This window comes from Mchenga conophoros, linkage group LG22, assembly GCF_057382185.1.
Source record: "Mchenga conophoros isolate Kocher_MC1m ecotype Shallow Benthic linkage group LG22, M_conophoros_male_GT1.1, whole genome shotgun sequence".
NCBI classification, from domain to species: Eukaryota; Metazoa; Chordata; class Actinopteri; order Cichliformes; family Cichlidae; genus Mchenga; species Mchenga conophoros.
This window is the reverse complement of record NC_140546.1, coordinates 7,003,332-7,023,510: the sequence shown is the minus strand read 5'-3', so window position 1 is coordinate 7,023,510 and position 20,179 is coordinate 7,003,332. Positions and strand designations below refer to the sequence as shown.

Here is a 20,179-nt window from a genome sequence, read left to right as displayed (position 1 = left end):
ATATAATAATGCAGTAAAACATAGAGATTGAAAACAGCATTTTCCAAAAGCGTCACTGTTCAGTCTGTAACATGGCCAATGTCTTTTTAAACTGAAAGTAAGTTTTTATTTTTAAATTAAGTTCCTTTAAATATTTTCATAAATTTTGATTCACATTTACTAGAGGAGCATCTGGTGAAGAGTAATTTTTCTTTTTAAGATGTGAAAAAATGAGGGACAATCTTATGGGGCCCACCTGGTGAAGTGTTTTCTCTACTGTACTTGAGATTTTATTCTGAGTTCTTTAACCTTTGACACTTGTATCATTGCATTCATAATAAGGAACAATGTTTTGTTTCCTAAGAGAGAAAGTCAATATTGAAACCTACATATTTATTTCAGTTTGAGATTGAATCACTGAGTGCATGTCGAATCATTATATTATAGAACTGATGAACTGAATGAGCAGCCCACGGAATGGTTGCTGTGATTGTATATATGTAATGCTGTTGCTTTAACGTTTTAATGTTGATGCTGTGTACAGGAGAAGGTGGCTGATACTGTGGATTTGGGTTCATGTGTGTACATGAGATATAAACAATTAAATATTGCCTTCGAGGAATATGCAACTGTCACACAGAGATGAATGTTACTTGGTGCAATGTTTGTATTATAAAGATTAAATAACAAATTATTCAAGACTTATATTTTGGTTTATTTTAATAGACAAACCAAATGTATAATCACTGAAGGTTGGATAAGCTCTTTACACTAACAGTGAATTTTATTTTCCTGATTCCTTCATAGCTCACTATTTGTCCTCCTGGTATTTTCGTCCATACAGGCAAGCGGTGACTAAACCACCCTTCATGTTTGAGTGCTTCATGGTCACTCTCCAGTTTGTAGCTCTCTCCAGACTCTCGGGCTGCTCCACGGACATTCGACTTGTCAGAATGGATGGGTACACGTATTTGGTGTCAAAGTTCCCCTCCAACAGGAAGTCCATTTTAGACTCTGCTTCTTCCACTACCTGTCCACAAGTGCTTTGATCCAACCCTGCACAACGAACAATTGCACAAACCTGCAGATATTTGACATGTGGCAAATAAAAGTGAGCAGAGTCATAATCAGTTTCTAACAGTTTATAAATATTGAAAATTTATTTCATTCCTACCTGCAGTGCATATTTGCTAACGCTATTGTGGTTTCCTGCAAATGTGCCGAGTGCATAGAGCTCTTTATGGTCTTTCAGTAACCACCTGTACTGCAGGTGGCAGCAGAAAGTGCCGTTGCACACTTTAACATTGCCCTCTGTTTCATTTAAGAGGACAAAGGTAAATGGGTCTTTGTTCATCTTGGAGACAAAAGTGGGGTAGGAGGGAGCTACTGATGATGTGGGCTGAATACCACCTGCCTCCTCCTCTTTGGCTGTACTTTGGTTTCCTGCCAGTGGCTCCAAAACTGGCACTCTGGCCACCAGCAGCCTGCCTTCTTCTGGATCTCCTTTCCAGGCGTGGTGGTAGGTGGTAAAAAAAGGGGTGTAAATGCCACTTCCTTTCACATTGTATCGGTCAATGCGAAGGTTGGCAGCTAATAATGTGACATTGGCACCCAGACTGAATGCGTGTTGAAACTGAACAGAATCCAGCAGGGGGAGCGCATTAAACCAGGCTGTTGGAAAGATGAACTGACGCACACCCTAAAAAATGCACAACAAAGAAACCATGGATATCAAAGTCAATTTCAGCAAAGTTGGATATATATTCTGAGTGTGAATGTGATTATATTTTATACCCTCTCCAGCAGCAGCACTGCAGGATCATGTAAGAGGATGTCAAAGCATGTGAAGAGGCCAAACTTCCCAGCAAAAGGTGTATCAAATGTTATGATTTCAATTTCTGGAGGTGTGTCAAAGGAATCTTCACGGTAAAGGTTTTGTTTGTGGTAACGTGCAATTAGAAGGCCATCTGATCTGTATAAAAGAAGGCAGATTAGATCACTGACTGCTCTTTTCTACTGATGCAGTCAATGCAGCCGGTGCGCTTTTTTTTTTTTCACCAATTATCTGAGTTCTGATCACAGGGGTAGCAGTGTGAGCAGAGAAGCACAGACTTCGCCTTCCAACTTATCTGGTAGGATACCAAGTCATTCCAGAGCGAGTGATATAACCTTTTCAGTGAGTCCTGGGTCTACACTGGGGCCTTTTGCCAGTAGGACATGCCCAAAATACCTCACCCAGAAGGCGCCCAGGAGGCATCCTGAACCACTGCAACTGGCTCCTTTCGATGTGGAGAAGCAACTGCTGTACAAATCCATCTCAAATGAATACGCTCCTAAATCTATCTCTAAAGGCAGCCCATTCTCACTACAGAGTTGTAGCATCCTGACAATTTGTCACATCCAGCGGTGTTGTTGTTATGGTTATGGGTGAAATCAAGTAGAATTACGGTCTCGCGGTAATACATGTTCCAGCCATGTTTTCCAGCTCTAACCCTAACCTTACCCCTGACCCTAACCATAACCTTATCCCAAACCTCATCCAGCACTTTAATGACGTAAAATAGCGTTTTCTGAAGTGATTTAAGTAAAATGAATGAAAATGTGCAGATTGATTCCAAACGGTTCTCATGTTTCCTCATTATTCCGATCTCATCATTTAGGGACGTGCTGGGTGCCTGGAAGCGTAACATGTTGAGGATTTGTCACTTAGCGTAAAATATTACATTTTGGGAGAGAGAACATGTTGCTAAAAGAGGAGAGTTTTGAAGGAAACTAATCTTCACTGTTCTTGTTCCTTGTTCTTGTCACCTTGTTCTTCATACAGATCTGTGACCATATGTGAGGGTAGGAACCTAGATTAACTGATAAATCAACAGCTTCACTTTTATGCTCAGCTCTCGTGTCATCACCACAGATTGTTACATTCGCATCACGATGGATGGTTCCCCAATCTCAAACACCACGCAGTCAACCACAGAGTTGGAAACCATATGCTTCCAGGATGGTTTTCAGTTTCCTACTTTTATGTAATTTGTTTGTTTCTGGATTTTTGCTTGCAATTCTGTCTCATTCCATTAAAACTATCATAAAAATTTGAGACTGTCCATTTATTTTGACATGAGCAAACATATTTCCCTATTTCAGGTAGATGAACCTGAGACACACTGTGATATTTTATGCTTGGTACTGTTTATTGAGGCTATACACATGTGGCAGTACGTTACGGCACCCTGCTGCACAACTTTCCAGTTGGTTGTCAGCACACACATCTCCTCTGGTCTCCGGCTTCAATGTGTGTGTGTGTGTGTGTGTATATATATATATATATATATATATATATATATATATATATATATATATATATATATATATATATATATACACACACACACACACACACACACACACACACACATACAAAGGGAGAAGCCTCATTAGTCAGACTGCCACCACCTGTCCCTCCAGCCTCCTTGGCACTGCCCCCTTGAGCTAACTGTCCCACTCCTCCCCTGCAGCTGAGCCAGGGACCACACCTCGATTTCCATATTAAAGATATAAAAGTACCTGAAAGCAACATTTGTGTTGAACTGCCAGTGTCCATCAGGAGGACAGGATGAGGAGGAGCTGGTGTTCATTGGACAGGGTTGTAGGTCGGGCATGTTGGCCACCAGGTAGATGTTGTTATGACGAGCCATACAGCTCAATCTCTGGAGAACCTTTGAGTCACAAAAGTAATTAAATATGATGTGATTCAGATACAGTGGCATGTTGTGAGAGTAGTGAATACTAGGCATCACCAAATTTAAATATATGACTGTGAACCTCAGTGCTGTTGTATCTTTCGGGCTCCGTGCATGGGTTCCAGCTTTCTGTCTGAGGGTCAGGAATGGTTTCCAGGTAGCCAGCAATGGATGATCGAGTGAAGCTAAATCCATGAATACCATCTTCTGGAAACACCAGGATCTGAGCACCCTGAGAGTGAAATAGAGACAGCATAGAGAAAAAGTTGGACTTATTAATCTGTGACCGTTTCATGAGAAACTCGTGGACTCATGGACTTGAGCCTGACAAAGATCACTCAGCCAAACTGTCCATTCTTGTCTAACTTGTCCACTGTTGAAGAAGAATGGACAGTTTGCAGTTACAGGAGTAAATTTGGACTGATAATACCTCTGTATTAAGGTATATCAGAAATGAAACCTCAAGGGTTAAAATATTTGTAGCAAATTTTGATGGCAATTTGAATTAACACTGTGGCAGTTTTAGTTAACGTCAAATTTTTTTAGTCACATCTGACCTTTTGCTTCAACATGTTTATCAAAAATCAGGGCATGGTGGATGTAACCACATGGTTTTTGAGTTGCGGCAAAGGTATTGGATTCAGGTGCAAGTCTTGCTATAAGAAGGCTTTTGGCTAAATGTCTGTCATAGACTTCACGCAGCACCAGGATATCTGATGGCAGACCTTCCTCAAGATCACATCTTGCCAGATGAGCCTCCATTCTCTCGGGTTGGAGTAGATTGTTTACGTGCCAGTCTCACTTGCTGTGTCTGATACGTCAGCTGGCAAGTGAGAGTTCTCCAGCCTGCAGAGCCGGCTCTTGGTGTTATGGTCCGGGTGAGTGCTGGGGTTGACCATGAGCCGCTGTTCAGTTGCAGTCCTTTGGTCTGCGGGACTCGCTCAGGCCAGCCTTGTATCTGTCAGACTGATGCCTCCACCCCCCCAGCTCACCCTTGCAACTGGCGAGGCCTTGATCGGTGTGGCATGTACATTTGTAAATAGTTCATTGGTATACTTCACTCTAGGATTTGGTTGCACTGTCTCCTTGCTGGGTGTCTTAAAGAGTTACTCCGTACTAGAGATGGACCGATCCGATATTATGTATCGGTATCGGTCCGATACTGACGTAAATTACTGGATCGGATATCGGGGAGAAATAAAAAATGTAATCCGATCCATTAAATATCAAAAAAGCACCTCACAAAACTTGCGACATGGCGTAACTCGGCTCATAACCGTAGCATGTCGGAGTAGTATGCATCACCTGATAGAGTGGCTGTGGCGTGCTAGACCTGTTGTCTGGTTGAGCATTTGGAGCCTCGCTACCAAACCGGCATTTCATCTCCGAGGAAGTGATCCCAGAGAGAAGTAAAGCAAGTGTGTAAGTTCATCTCTGAATGTTTATAAAGCATTCCCACGTTAAGTTTAACAACCGATATATGGAGCGTCTGCCTCTTCTCTCTCTCTCTCCTGCTGCTGCTTCAATCACGAAACTGATCAATGATCAGCTGATCGGCTTTTCTGTCGCGAGTCCGTCTCTCTTCTTTGTTTTTGGCTCACTTTTCACTAGAAAGAGGAAACCAGTGGCTGAACAACAGCAGCACGTTTAACCTTGATAAGCTGTTGTTAGAATTTATTTAATATTACTTTCTAGACCAGGATCCTTTTCTACACAGCTGACGGCTGGTAACTGTGCAGGGGCGGATCTAGCAAAGTTTAGCCAAGGGGGCCGATAGAGCAGGGAAGGGGGGAACAGGGAAAAGGGGTCACAAAGACATACTTTTCTTTCTTATTCTCATTTAAAATGTCTAGCTTTTAATAATTAATTATCTGAATGTTACACCCAAAGTTTTAATCTTATGTAAAATATATAGAAGTCCATTACTGTATTAGTTAGGTTGCTTAATATTTCTGCTAAGTACTCTTTAAAATACCAGAATAGGGAGGACGGTGCAGGTTTAAGTTTATTAGATTGATCAGTTTTGCTGAACTATGAAATATTTTGGGTGCAGTATATTTTTTACATACAGGTATAACAGAATAGCTTTAGTGTTGTTGTTTTTTTAAACTTGAGTATGAACTTATACAAAATGCAGCAAGATATTAAAAAAAACAGTTTTATTGATTAAAAAACACACTATATCGGATTCGGCAGATATCCAAATTTATGATATCGGTATCGGACATAAAAAAAGTGGTATTGTGCCATCTCTTCTCCATACATATGGAATATGTAATGGAGTGAAGAGATAATCTCAATATGACAGAGAACGTCCGGTTACTATTCAACCTTGGTTCTCTGAGTGAGAGACCATCTCTCCACCTTCAGGCTGCTAAGAGACGCATTCTGATCAAACCGTCACTGGTGTCACGTTTGCACAGCTGTTTTATATGTAAGCTGTGGGGTGTGGCCGGGCTACCAGGAATGTCTTAGTATGAACATGCCACAACAAGGGGGGGGGGGAGTTACCTATGGAATATGAGGTCTAAGGCCCCTCACTCAGATAACCAAGGTACCAAGTAACTGGACGATCTTTTGGTCTACTCCACTTTGTCAGACAGGTCATATTCAAATTATTTATTGATTGAGAACAGGTGTGGCAGTAATCAGGCCCTAGACCCTATCTCATCAGATCATCAATGTATTTGAGTAAAATGTGCTTTTAATTCAATCCATAAAATTAAAATCTAGTTACCACTGGAACAGTTGCCTTCTTGAAAATTAGACAAAAAAGGGAATAATATTGTAGTTTTTCTTCATCAGTGAAAATATAGCAACCATGTTACTAGTTAATGCGCATAAATGTGTTTTTGTCAAAAAATGACTAGTGTATTTAGAGTAGTCTTTGAGTTATAAAGACTACTCATTGTCTCCTGTGACGAGACAACAACATCCTGTGGTGCATGCACACACTGCTTTTTGAACTATTTTTGAACTAGGTTTTTTTTTTTTTTTTTTTTTTTCATAGTTTCCGGAGCTTCGATTTCGGACCTGAACCAGTGGAATATCAGTACCAACCTTGGTTATCACTGCTTAATTTAAATCATCGCTCCCTGGAATATTTTAGACGAAGGTCGCTAGTGGCAAACTAGCTAGCGGGTCGTCAGGGTAACACTACGAGAGCATCTGTCAACATGAGCCCAAAACAGCTCAGGAAGGTGACAATATTAAGAAGTCGCTGGAGTTTATGAGAGAGGAGATTTCTGCTGTCAAACTGCAGCAGAAAGCCATCCTGGACCTGGTCAAGGAAGTTAAGCCTCCCCACATCCAGAACGCCAAGAAGGATCGGCGGCTGGTGAACAGAGTGGCAGATTTGGAGCAGTACACCCGGATGAACGATGTCATCATCACGGGGCTTCGCATCAAACCCCAGTCATACCCCCAGGCTGTCACCACTGAAAGCGTAGGAGGGCCAGGAGAGGATGACGTCAACTCCACGGAACATCGAGTGGTTACCTTTTTACGGTCCAAAGTCGTGGAAGTGGACTACAACAACATCGAGGCTTGCCACCCTCTACCCGAAGATATTACAGTGACAAACCAGCCATCATTATGAGATTTGCTAACAGAAAACACCAAACAGCACTGATAAATCAAGGAAAGAAACTGAAAGGATTCGATGTCTTCATGAATGAACATCTGACAAAACAAAATGCGGACATGGCCAGGAAAGCACTTTAGTTAAGAAACAGACAAAAATTATAAAAAATGGATCACAAACTGTAAAGTATTCATTAAACTCACCAGAACAAGCCAAAGTGTTGGTCATCAGAAACATTGAGGACCTGGACAAATACTGAGGTTCAACTTACACTTGAGGTATGAATACACATGTGACGTGACACAAAACACAACACATGGCACAGTCTAAAAGAACTTCATCTGCAACCAGCAAGAATATCAATATAACTCATTGGAATTCTGTTTATGATAATCTGGAACTGAGAACATTGCAATACACAGACCATAATGTTCTAGACTTAGAAAAGGATATAGACCCAGAAAATAATTTCTTCTACAACATCAGCAATAACTACTGCTACTTCACTGATGAACAGTTTAAACACACCAAACAAATGATCAATAATCCATTTTAATAGCAGAAGTCTGTATGCCAACTTCAACAATATAAAGGAATATGTAAATCAGCCAACAAATCCATTTGGAATTATTGCCATTTCTGAAACATGGATCAATGCTGATAAAGGACTGGACTTGGGACTGGAGGGATATGAACTGAACTTTGTAAATAGAGGGAACAAAAGTGGAGTAGTTGTGTATGTGGATAAAAACTTAAATTACAAGGTGGTGGAAAGTATGACAACTGCAATTGATAATTTATTAGAACGTATAACAATTGAAATTTATAAGGAAAAAGAGAAAAATGTAATAATTAGCTGTATATAGCCACCTGGCTCTAGTATTCAAGTATTTAATGACTTCATAGAAGAAGTATGTCACAGTTAGCATGGCAAACTGTGTGGGAATTATTAAAGGACCCAAGATGCAGGCCCTACTGATGTGGGTGGGCTTTTATTGATGAGGATGACATACAACAAAAGGCAAGGGTGGCGAGAACAGAACTGACAAAACCTAAACTGGGAAAACTAAACAAAGAACCTGAAATCTTGAAACCTACTATGAAAACCTAAACTGGGAAAACTAAAAATAAAACAAACCTGAAACCTAGCGACACAAAGGGCGCTGCAGGGGAACCACACAGACAACCCAGCAACAGGAGGAGAACACACAGGGTTTAAATACTCACAGGAGTAATCATGGGATGGGACACAGGAGGGGAACACACCTGGGAGAAATCAGGGCTGACGAGACACAGACGTAAGGCTGAGAACACTCAAATGAGACAGAGACCTTCAGAATAAAACGGGAAACTCACAGACACAGAGAACCAGACAAGACACTGAACTTAACAGACAGATTCACGAGCACACACTGTGACACCATGGACAGACAGAGGGAACACAGAGAAGTGGGAGCAGGCAGGCACAGAACAGAAACCTAAAAAATGGCAAACCTTAACAAAAGACATAACAGAATAAACAAGAACGTAGAATAATATAAGGAAACACAAAACACTGAGTCGTCAGACTCAGGACCATGACAAGTATTCTCTAAAACAAATCAAAAAGTTATGTTTATCTGTGGTGATTTTAACATTGACTTGTTGAATCTGAAAAAGCATAAAGTGACCGCAGAATTTCTAAACACTATGTAGAGTTTGAGTTTACATCCTAAAATAACCAGGCCTAGCAGAATTACACCTCATTGTGTCACCTCAATCGACAATATTTTCACTAATGTCTAAACTGCATTTCCTGGAGGAACTCACCCGAGGGATTAATAAAGTTTCATCTAATCTAATCTAATAATATGGAAAACAACATTGTGATTGGATTATTAATTAATGACATCAGTGATCACTTACCAGTTTTTGCAGTTTATGACACTAATTACAAGAGAAATCAGTGTGAGGAACACCTGAGATACAGACGTGTAAGGACAGAAGAAACTATGAATGCACTTAAGAAAGATCTATTACATCAGAACTGGGATAATGTTTACAAAGAAAGTGATATTGATATTGCATATGGCACATTTTTAAGAATATTCATGGAATTGTATGATAATAACTGCCCAACAATAAAATACAACAGAAATATTCAGATGGACCATGGATCACTAAGGGTTTACAACATGCATGTCAAAAGAAAAATACACTTTATAGGGAATTCCTAAAACAAAGAACAAAAGATGCTGAAAAGAAAAATTAAAAATACAAAAATAAGTTGTCCAATATTATACGCGTATGTAGAAAGGAGTATTATAGTAAAACATTGATCAGCAATAAACATAATATGAAGGGAATATGGGATGTTTTAAACAGTATCATTAAAAATAATTCTGGACAACAAAGTTATCCTCAATATTTTATTGAGAATGGCAATATTATAGGAAACACTGCTGATGTGGTCAACAGCTTTAATCATTATTTTGTAAATATGGACAAAATCTGGCAGAACAAATTCCTGAGTCACTGTCATCTGTAGACTGTAGTGAATGCCTGATTGATAGGAACCCTAACTCAATGTTCCTCACTATTCTGCCCCTCGGTTGTTACTTTGTTGGGTTTCTTTGGCTGGCGCATTTCTCAGGTTTCCCAATAGTGGGCAGTATTACCCCTTCAGTTTGTGGCTTCTTCTTTGGTTGTTTGGTGTGCGCTACACTGCCCCCTTTGGTGATGTGTTGTAAGCAGCAGGCAAAGTTCACGCGGGCAGTGTGAGAAAATGCATGGAGCAGAAAACAAGCTGCACAACTTTAAGCCCAGTTTACATCGTTGGGGAGTTTGTTGAGCCATAATCTGTAAGTAAGCAATGTCTAACTTCATTTTCTGTAAGATTGTTACTTTCATGTTACTTAAAAGGTTATTTGAACGTATAAGGAAAGATGTTAATGGTGAATGTAAAGCATAAGGAAAGCTATGTTGCTAACTTCTGTTTTGTTTACAAAATATGTTGATACTGATGCTACGTATTATTTTACTGTATGTTCACAGTCTTACAAATTAAAAGAGGAAAAAACGGTCTTCAGTTAAAGACACAAAGACAAAGCGATGTGTCCTGTCGTTCCTGGAACCATCTCCTCTTATGTTAAGCTCGCTGCATAGGGTGAATAGCCATACATTCACCTGAGGGCAGCAGACTCACAGCAGTGGAAGAAAATTGTATGTGTATTGTAAACATGTGTAAATATAAAACATCTACTGACTGTAATGATATTGACATGAAAATTGTCAAGAAGGTCATAGAAGGAATCGTAGGACCTCTAACATACATCTGCAACTTATCACTGAAAAAGTGCCGAACAAAATGAAAATAGCTAAAGTTGTGCCACTGTATAAAACTGGGGATAGACACCACTTCACAAATTACAGGCCTGTTTCTTTACTACCGCAATTCTCCAAAATCCTAGAAAACATGTTTAATAAATGACTAGATTCTTAAATAAATATAAATTACTCTCTGACAGTTAGTATGGATTCAGTTCAAAAAGGTCAACATCACTGGCATTAATCGAGGATATTACAAATGCTATAGATCAGAAATGGTATGCAGCTGGACTTTTTCTGGATCTCAAGAAAGCATTCGACACAATCAATCATGACATATTAATTAATAAACTGGAATGGTAGGGGATCAGGGGGGTTGTACTGCACTGGGTCGGTGAAAAATTATTTAAGTGACAGGAAACAATTTGTGAAGCTGGGTGTCTATTCCTCATCATGCTTGGCCATTGCTTGTGGTGCTTCGCAAGGTGCTTCCAAAGTTATTTATTATTTATGTAAATAATATTTGTATGGCATCTGATATATTAAAATTAGTATTATTTGCAGATGACACAAATATTTTTTGTTCTGGGGGGAATCTAAAGGAGCTGCTGGATACAATTACATCAGAAATGTGCAAAATTAAATGCCAAATCTAAATAATAATAAAATAGTCTTATTTAGGAATTCCCTAAGAAATGCACAAGTGCAGATTCATAAAGATGGCGTGGAAATTGAAAGATTTCTTGAGCACAAGTTTCTTGGTGTGATAGTAGATGATACATTAAGCTGGAAGTCGCATATAAGTCATATAGATATCAAAATTTCAAGAAGGGGCAATACTTATAAATGTTCGCTATCATCAATCTTTATATTACAAAAAAGAGCCATAAGGATAATCCATATAACTTGTTACAGAGATCATACAAATCCACTATTCCTAAAATCAAAAATACTAAAATTCACAAATGTGGTTCATTTTTTGACAGCACAAATAATGTATAAAGCAATAAACAATCTACTTCCTGGCCATATTCTAAAAATGTTTTCTAAAAGGGAACGGGGATACAATTAGAGGGGGGAATTAAATTTAAAACATCCTTGTATCCGTACAACATTAAAAAGTTTTTGCATCTCTGTTTGTGAAGTGAAGCTGTGGAACAGTAAAGAAATGAAGCAATATCCAAGCATGAGTCAGTTTAAAAAGCGGTTCAAGGGTATGGTTTTTGCAGGGTACAGGGATAAGGTAGAGCTCTGATAGGGTGTTCTTGTCCAATATTTTCATAATGCCAATGTGTGTTTATGTGTATGCGGGTGTGTTGGTATGGGTATATATATCTGTAGGTTGTGTGTTGTAACTCCAGTTAATTTATACATAAATGAAAAAAAATATTAATAATAATACATGTAACATATAATGTAATTGTAATGAGGTATTTCTGTAGTCTGTTGATTACTGGATAGTTGAAAGGGGGTAGGATTAAATAAGCATATGCTTCTTCCTGCTCCTTTTTGAACATGAAAGTTTTTGTTTTTGTTGTTTGTTTGTTTTTTGTAGTTGTGCTTGCATTCTTTTCCTTTTGTTTTGCTTTGTTTGTTTGTCTCTGTCTTATTTCTTTGTGATTGTACTTTTTTAACATGTTCAAAATAAAGATTCAATTCAAATTCTAATTCAAAAAGTTAGAAAGAATGTTACAACTGCCCTTGGTCTACCCAATACATTATAAGGACATTAATAGATTATAGTTTGTCTTAATTTTGTTTTGTAGTCACGTTAATTAAATTTTTTATTGTTCATCGTAAGGACAATAATTGTAACAATAACAATACCAAACAGAATTATGAAGAAGTACAAATCAATGGGCATAAAACTAAGGACATAAAACACATTTAAACGTGTACATACCTTCTGGGCTGCCAGGGCTGCCTGCTCCTCGTAGATATCTAGGTTTTTTTTCATGTGCTGCAGAGCATCATGGCGGGACAAAGACACACTTGGGTCCGGGTTCAGGATTATTTTGTGCTCGTACACAGCGGCAATGTAAAATGAGTCAGCAGCAATGACTGATGCCAAAGAAATACTGAAAGAAATGGTAACGACCAACAACATCTTTTCTCTTCTTTCCTTCCTGTGAGACATGACAGATGTACTCAAGGCTGGACTATAAATAATAGCTAGGAGGTCAGACGTCATCCATGAAGCCTGCTGAGTCATCTAAATTTTGTAGTTAAAAAATGGCAAAAGGCTCCTATTGCCAAACAGTGGGGTTTTCCGCAAACATCCTCTTTTGAAACATGTTCATTAAAATCACAATAACACATACTTTAAGAACAAAGTATCATGGGATAATGTAGTTAGCAGCATTAAATAGCCTTAGGATAGCTTTAGATATCAAGAAGAGATAGGACATTAAAGCATTTAAATGACTATTTTCTTTATTCCCCAGCTGTCTGTTATATGTTATATATATATATATATATATATATATATATATATATATATATATATATTAAATGTTATAAAAAGAAAAAAAAAGACTTAAAAATTAACTAAATCAAAAGAAGATCTAATTTGTTCTATCTTCAAAAATATACATATATAATGTTTTAAGAGATGAATGGTCTGTTAATTATTTAGTCATTTATAACAAATATACTTGTATACAGTGATTTACCACCAGTATTTATGATCTTTCAAAATAACTCCACATCAACCTTTTATAGCTCCATATCGTCTCAGGGTGCTTCTAAAAATTTATATAAATTTTAAAAAGAACGAAAGTTGATTAGATTGTTCAGGTGCTGTTTTCACTGTAAACATTAATCATAATGGAAAAAAGCACTAAAGCACACAGTGAACCCAAGCTTATGTCACCAAGTAGCTGTCCCACTGTGAACTCGCCTTCTTCTTTGGAAGTTTGGACTCCTGAGCGTACCTGTCAAACAGAAACTAGCAAGTATGTGAGGATAAACTCTGGGTAATTGGTTCTGAAAAACGCCCACAGAAAGATAGGTGATAGGTGAGGATGACAGATAAAAAATGATGAACTGCCGCAAAGGAACCATGAAATAACATTTTTTTAAATTTAATTATATTGTCATTTATGTCATTTTTGCACTTTTCATTAAAAATGAAAATGACAGTACGTTATAGTTGAACAAAAGTTCGGCTATAAAGATTAACAGTATATGAACCTAGATCATTTTGGTTTACTTAACCAGATATAATACTGACTGTTACATAAAATAATTGTTCAACTAGAAAATATGGAAATATTAGAAAAAATATACTCACATTTATTTTTTTTGAATGTTACTCATATTTTGTATTTTAAATACGTAACGTCGGTACAGATATTCCATTACTCCCCAACACTGCCCAAAAGACACGTTGATGGTTTGGAGAAAGTAATTATTGAAGTTAACTCAGAAAGATCAATTGGAGAAAAAGAGTCTAATAGAATATCAATGGTACTAAAAGCAGCTGTAGATAATATTACAGATGATTATGGGTAATTTGTTCTCTAATTGTGACCCGTGGTAGGTACCTATTTAAAATAGGACAGAGCCGTAGGCGCACAGTCAGTTAAAAAGGGTTTAATTTTTAGTACAAAATAAAAGTAACGGTGTAACAGCGGCACCTAAAAACAATTAAAAACTTTACTTCATGTAACCTGGACGTGTGTCCCTCTATCTATAAGAGATGATCTATACTGCTCGCCCAAGTGCAATGTCTACAATATCCAAATCTAGGTTTGGGAAGGAGATTGGCGGTAGCAACTCTGTAAGAGCAATAAGACTTCCAACCCACATAACACGCACGACCACAGGTTTGTGAAACAAAGTTTGCTTTATATATATTTTCTTTGGATCAGTTCCCTTTGCTCATTCTCAATGTAGGGATACCTTCAAATGCAGTAACCATGGGACAGGCTCACAGTCATAAGAGGGCATATCAAAAACATGGTGGGCATACATGTTAGCTTTCAAAGCACCTAAATGCTTTTTCATCCTATCTAGCTTTGTGGAACGGCGGTCTTCCTCAGTTCTCAGCATGAGGAGGAATTCGGGAAATGTTAGTGGATTTCCCTTTTTGCACTCTAACTGTAAGCCGATGATGATGCTCTGATCCCAACAGCCCCTACAAAACTGTCTGAGCAAATGATCATTGGAATTTTCAGCTGAGGCTCCCCCACTAGAAATTGCTCTTGTGAGGAGGCTATGGAGCCTGTTCAAGTATGCTGATGGCTTCTCTCCACTATCTTGGTTAGAGCCGAGAAATGCCGCAAACAACTCCTCTCCATCCTCCACAACACCAAAAGCAGAGTCAAGTTGAGTGATGTTGACACTTGGTGGTGAAGAGATGCCAAGAGGCTTCACAACATCAGCTGCTGGACTCAGCAAGCTCTCAAGAATCCTTCTCACCTTGTGAGCATCATTCAAGGAAGGATCGTTAAAGAGAAGATCAACTTGGGTGCGCCATGTTTCGTAGTCCACCTCACCGTTTGGCCTTGGGATCCGCCCAGAGAAGGTGCGCAACCTTATTTGTGGGGATGGTGAAGTGGTGGACTCACTTCGGATGACATGCTCCACAATCAATTTCTGGATCTGGTAGGGGGTTAAAAACATCCTCACTGATGTGGACTGGGCTCGTTGGTAAACTAGCAGATGCACTATGAACATGTGTGGGCTCTGCAGACTCATTTTGATCATTATTAGGTGTGTTAGCATTTTGAGCTGCATAGGGCTGTGTAGCATTACTGTGTACATCATGTGATGTGCCCTGGTTCCCCTGCAGTTCCTCCTGAAGCACACTCAAGAAACCTTTCCTGCCACTGCCTGCGACAGGCCTTAGTTCGCCCAGGTATCTGCGAGCTATCTCCCTCCCCACTGCTGTAAAATAAATGTAAAATGTAATGTAAAATAAAATTGCACATTAATGTAACAATTTTCTTTTATAAATGTGCAATGTGGCTATAGTAATGGGGACCATTATGTAACTGTCAAAGTACATGTAAATGCAAAATGTGGACTGAACTCACATGTGGACTTATTCACCAGACTAATTTAGTAAATAATCCTCATCTTGACGTCTGCTCATATTGGAATATTTAAGGAAGTGTGCAGCTCTCATCATACTGCTCCCTTCTTTTAACAAAAGCCATTTTAAACACAGGTGTAAATGAAAAATTGTTTTGCCTCTCTATGTTTATCAAACATACCAGTGAGCCAGTTCATCTCAGTACAGCAGGGCATCAATAAATGTTAATAATTATCTTTGTGTTTGCCATGCAAGGACACATTCAAACAGCTTCTGTGAAAAGGGCCAATCAGCAGGTTTAAAAAGAGACTAGGGCCCAGTTTCAGTGTCCACACTAACAAACATCACCTGTTTGTGTAGCAGGATTGCTTAAGTGTGAGAGTTCATGGGTCCAGGATGGTCTGGACTAGAGATGGACCGATCTGATATTACGTATCGGTCCGATACTGACCTAAATTACTGGATCGGATATCGGAGAAAAATAAAAAATGTAATCCGATCCATTAAATATCACGAAAGCACCTCACAAAACTTGCAACACGCCGTAACTCACCTCAGAACGTTAGCACGTCGGAGCAGTATGCATCACATGATAGAGCGGCTGTGGCATGCGGGACCTGTCGGTGGTCTGGATAGCATTTGGAGCTTCTCTAGCAACCTGGCATTTCATCTCCGACAAAGTTATCCCCGAGAGAAGTAAAGCAAGTGTGTAAGTCCATCTCTGAATGTTTGTAAAGCATTCCCATGTTAAGCTTAACAAGCGACTGCCTCTCGCTCTCCAGCTGCTACTTCAATCGTGAAACTGCTTAATGATCAGCTGATCGGCTTTTCTGTCGCGAGTCCGTCTCTCTTGTTTGTTTTTGGCCCACTTTGCACTAGAAAGAGGAAACCAGCGGCTGAACAACAGCAGAACGTTTAAGCTTGATAAGCTGTTGTTAGAATTTATTTAATATTACTTTCTAGACCAGGATCTTTTTCTACGTAGCTGACGGCTGGTAACTGTGCAGGGGCAACTGGTAACTGTGCAGGGCTAGCAAAGTTTAGCCAGGGGGCCGATAGGGCATGAACAGGGAAAAAGGGGCACAAAGACATACTTTTCTTTCTTATTCTCATTTAAAATGTCGAGCTTTTAATAAATAATTATCTGACACCCAAAGTTTTAATTTGATGTAAAATGAATAGAAGTTAATTACTGTATATAGTGACTATTAAGTCTAATATATATACCCTAGTAACCTATAGTACTTTTTACTTTGGGAAGGTACCATCTGTGCAGTCTGCAATTTTGTTGAAGAAAGATGTTGAATCTATTTAATATTTCTTGAAAAATAATTGATTTCTGTGCATTTTTTTTCACACTGCATCAAATTAAGAATCAGAATCAGAAAGGGTTTTATTGCCAAATGTTGAGCAGGTTTACAACATTAGGAAATTGCTGCGGTGCTTCAGTGCAAACATACTGTCATAGAAAAATAAAAATAAGAATAAGAATTAAAAGTGCTAAGTAGATAGATATATACATGATATATACATGAGTGCAGGTGGTGATCAGTGCCAAACATGGAATGATGCAGTGAACACAGTGTAGGGTCATGTGCCAGGGGTGGGAACAGTCATACGGTTATTGTTCATGTGTCCGACAGCAGAGGGGAAGAAACTGTTCTTATGGCGAGAGGTTCTGGTGCGAATGGACCGGAGCCTCCTGCCTGAGGGGAGCAGGTCAAACAGACTGTGTCCGGGGTGAGAAGGGTCAGCTGAGATCCGAGCTGCACGCCCCAGTGTCCTGGAGGTGTACAGGTCCTGCAGAGCTGGGAGTCTGCAGCCAATCACCTTCTCAGCAGAGCGCACAACACGCTGCAGTCTCTGTTTGTCCCTGATAGTGGCTCCAGCGTACCAAACGGTGATGGAGGAGGTGAGGATGGACTCGATGATTGCAGTGTAGAATTGCATCATCGTCCGTGTTGGCAGGTTGAATTTCTTCAGCTGCCTCAGGAAGTACATCCTCTGCTGGGCTTTCTTGATGACGGAGGTGATGGTGGGCTCCCACTTCAGGTCCTGGGTGATGGTGGTACCCAGGAAGCGGAATGAGTCCACAGAGGTGATGGGGGTGTCAGACAGGATGATGGGGGGAGTGGAGCTGTGTGCTTCCTGAAGTCCACAATAATCTCCACTGTCTTCTGGGCATTCAGCACCAGGTTGTTGTGGCTGCACCAGGACACCAGACGTTCAACCTCCCTCCTGTAGGCAGACTCATCCCCGTCCGAGATGAGTCCAATAACGGTGGTGTCATCTGCAAACTTGATTAGCTTGACAGACTGGTGGGTGGAGGTGCAGCAGTTGGTGTACAGGGAGAAGAGCAGAGGAGAAAGAACACAGCCCTGAGGGGAGCCGGTGCTGATGGTCCGGGAGTCCGAGACATTCTTTCCCAGCCTCACGTGCTGCTTCCTGTCCGTCAGGAAGTTAGTGATCCACCGGCAGATGGGATCAGGCACATTCATCTGGGAAAGCTTGCCTCGGAGATGGTCTGGAAGGATGGTGTTGAAGGCAGAGCTGAAGTCCACAAACAGGATCCTGGCGTAGGTTCCTGGGGAGTCCAGATGCTGCAGGATGAAGTGTAGGGCCATGTTGATGGCGTCATCTACAGACCTGTTGGCTCTGTATGCAAACTGCAGGGGATCCAGGAGGGGGGCCGTGAGGGTCTTGAGATAGGAGAGAACTAGGCGCTCAAATGACTTCATGACCACAGATGTCAGAGCCACGGGTCTGTAGTCATTTAGTCCAGTGATCCTAGGTTTCTTGGGGACAGGGATTATGGTAGAGGACTTGAAGCAGGCAGGCACATGACATGTCTGCAGTGAAGAGTTGAAAATGCCAGAAAACACTGGGGCCAGCTCATTTGCACAGTGTCTGAGGGTGGCAGGAGACACACCGTCTGGGCCGGGAGCTTTTCGAGCATTCAGACTCTTAAACTGCTTCCTCACATCTGCTTCATGAATATGAAGAGTTGTGGTGGGAGGAGGTGGTGTGAAATCCTCTTTTGTGTGGGGTGAGGAGGGGGGTGTTGTAGGTGAAGTGTTTGAAGGTGGTGATGGCTCTATGGAGGGGGGAGAGGTGGGGGAATGAGTGTCCAAAGTGTCTCTATTGTTGGGGCCGTTGGAGGTGTGAAGGCTGCCTGATGGCTCGTCAAAACGGCAGTAAAAGTCGTTGAGGGTGTTGGCCAAGAGCAAGTCATCAGTGGAGTGGGGGGTTTTAGGCTTGTAGTTGGTGATATTCCTAAAACCTTTCCACACAGAGGCCGAGTCATTCTCTGAGATCTGCTGCTGCATCTTCTCAGAGTGCTGATGTTTAGCAATGTCTACTTAGTGAACCTGTACTTGGCCTCTCTGTAGCAGTCCCTGTCTCCACTTCTGAACGCCTTTCTCTTTTCCAGCCACAGCTTTTTGAGTTTAGGAGTAAACCAGGGTTTGTCATTGTTATAACTCACCCTGGTGCGTGATGGCACAATGCTGTCCTCACAGAAGTGGATATAGGAGGTGACAGTGTCCGTAAACTCGTCCAAGCTGTTAGAAGCAGCCTTCATTGTGTCCCAGTCTGTAGACTCCAAACACGTGCGAAGCTCCTCCACAGCCTCGTTGCTCCACAGTTTTTTGGTCCTCACGACAGGTTTGGAGAGCTTCAGCCTCTGTCTGTACGGGGGGATCAGGTGGATCATGACGTGGTCAGAAAGTCCGAGTGAAGCGCGGGGCACCGCACGATAGGCCCCGCTGATCGTGCTGTAACAGTGGTCTAATGTCCTCTCCTCTCTGGTCGGGCATTTAATATACTGCTTGTATTTGGGAAGCTCATGGCTCAGATTGGCTTTGTTAAAGTCCCCAAGAGCAATGATGAGAGAGTCCGGGAATGTCCGCTCCATGTGCAGTATCTGCTCCGCGAGTGCACACTGAGCTGCCTGCGCATCCGCATCTGGCGGATTGTAAACAGCGGCCAGGATGAATGAAGCAAACTCCCGCGGAGAATAAAACGGTTTGCAGTGAATAAAAAGGTATTCCAGAGAGGAAGAGCAGTGCTGAGCAATCACTGTTACGTCTGTGCACCAGCCACTACACTGCAAAAATGGCTAGTCTATATTTAGGAAAAAAATACTACATTTGACACAAAAAGCACTGAAAACAAGTGAAATTATCTGTCCATGCAGCAAGTTTATTTTACTTAATAAGAAATCTTGAAATAAGATTTTTTAATCCAGAAATAAAAGAACACATTTGAGAATTGAAGAGGGTTAAAATAAGCTTTAAAAAGCTCAATTTAAGATAAAATTACTTTATATCAAGTCCCAAAAGTAAGTTAAATATGCTAAATTACAGTCTTTTTTTATGTTTTGAATTCTTACTTGCAGCAAATGAATGCACTGCAACGAGAAAAATAGTTCTAATACTATGAAAAACTACTCAATATTAGTGAAGTATGATTAATTTGTTTCTTGATTCAGGTTGGCTTATCTTAAAATAGAGCTGAATCAATATTAAATCCAGG

General features: G+C 40.3%; 2 protein-coding genes across 2 annotated transcripts; both read right to left on the bottom strand.

Moving 5' to 3' along the window:
- Positions 1-670: 670 nt before the first annotated feature.
- Positions 671-12,756, bottom strand: LOC146548686 (biotinidase-like). The gene is made up of 6 exons (XM_085263030.1): positions 12,512-12,756; positions 3,802-3,951; positions 3,544-3,695; positions 1,774-1,951; positions 1,154-1,678; positions 671-1,060 (listed from the first exon to the last, which is right to left on the bottom strand). Exons 1-6 carry the CDS (start codon positions 12,743-12,745, stop codon positions 791-793), a joined length of 1,509 nt encoding a protein of 502 aa, XP_085119156.1. The 5' UTR covers positions 12,746-12,756; the 3' UTR covers positions 671-790.
- Positions 12,757-14,496: 1,740 nt separating this feature from the next.
- Positions 14,497-15,309, bottom strand: LOC146548685 (modulator of apoptosis 1-like). The gene has a single exon (XM_085263390.1). It carries the CDS (start codon positions 15,307-15,309, stop codon positions 14,497-14,499), a length of 813 nt encoding a protein of 270 aa, XP_085119516.1.
- Positions 15,310-20,179: the final 4,870 nt, after the last annotated feature.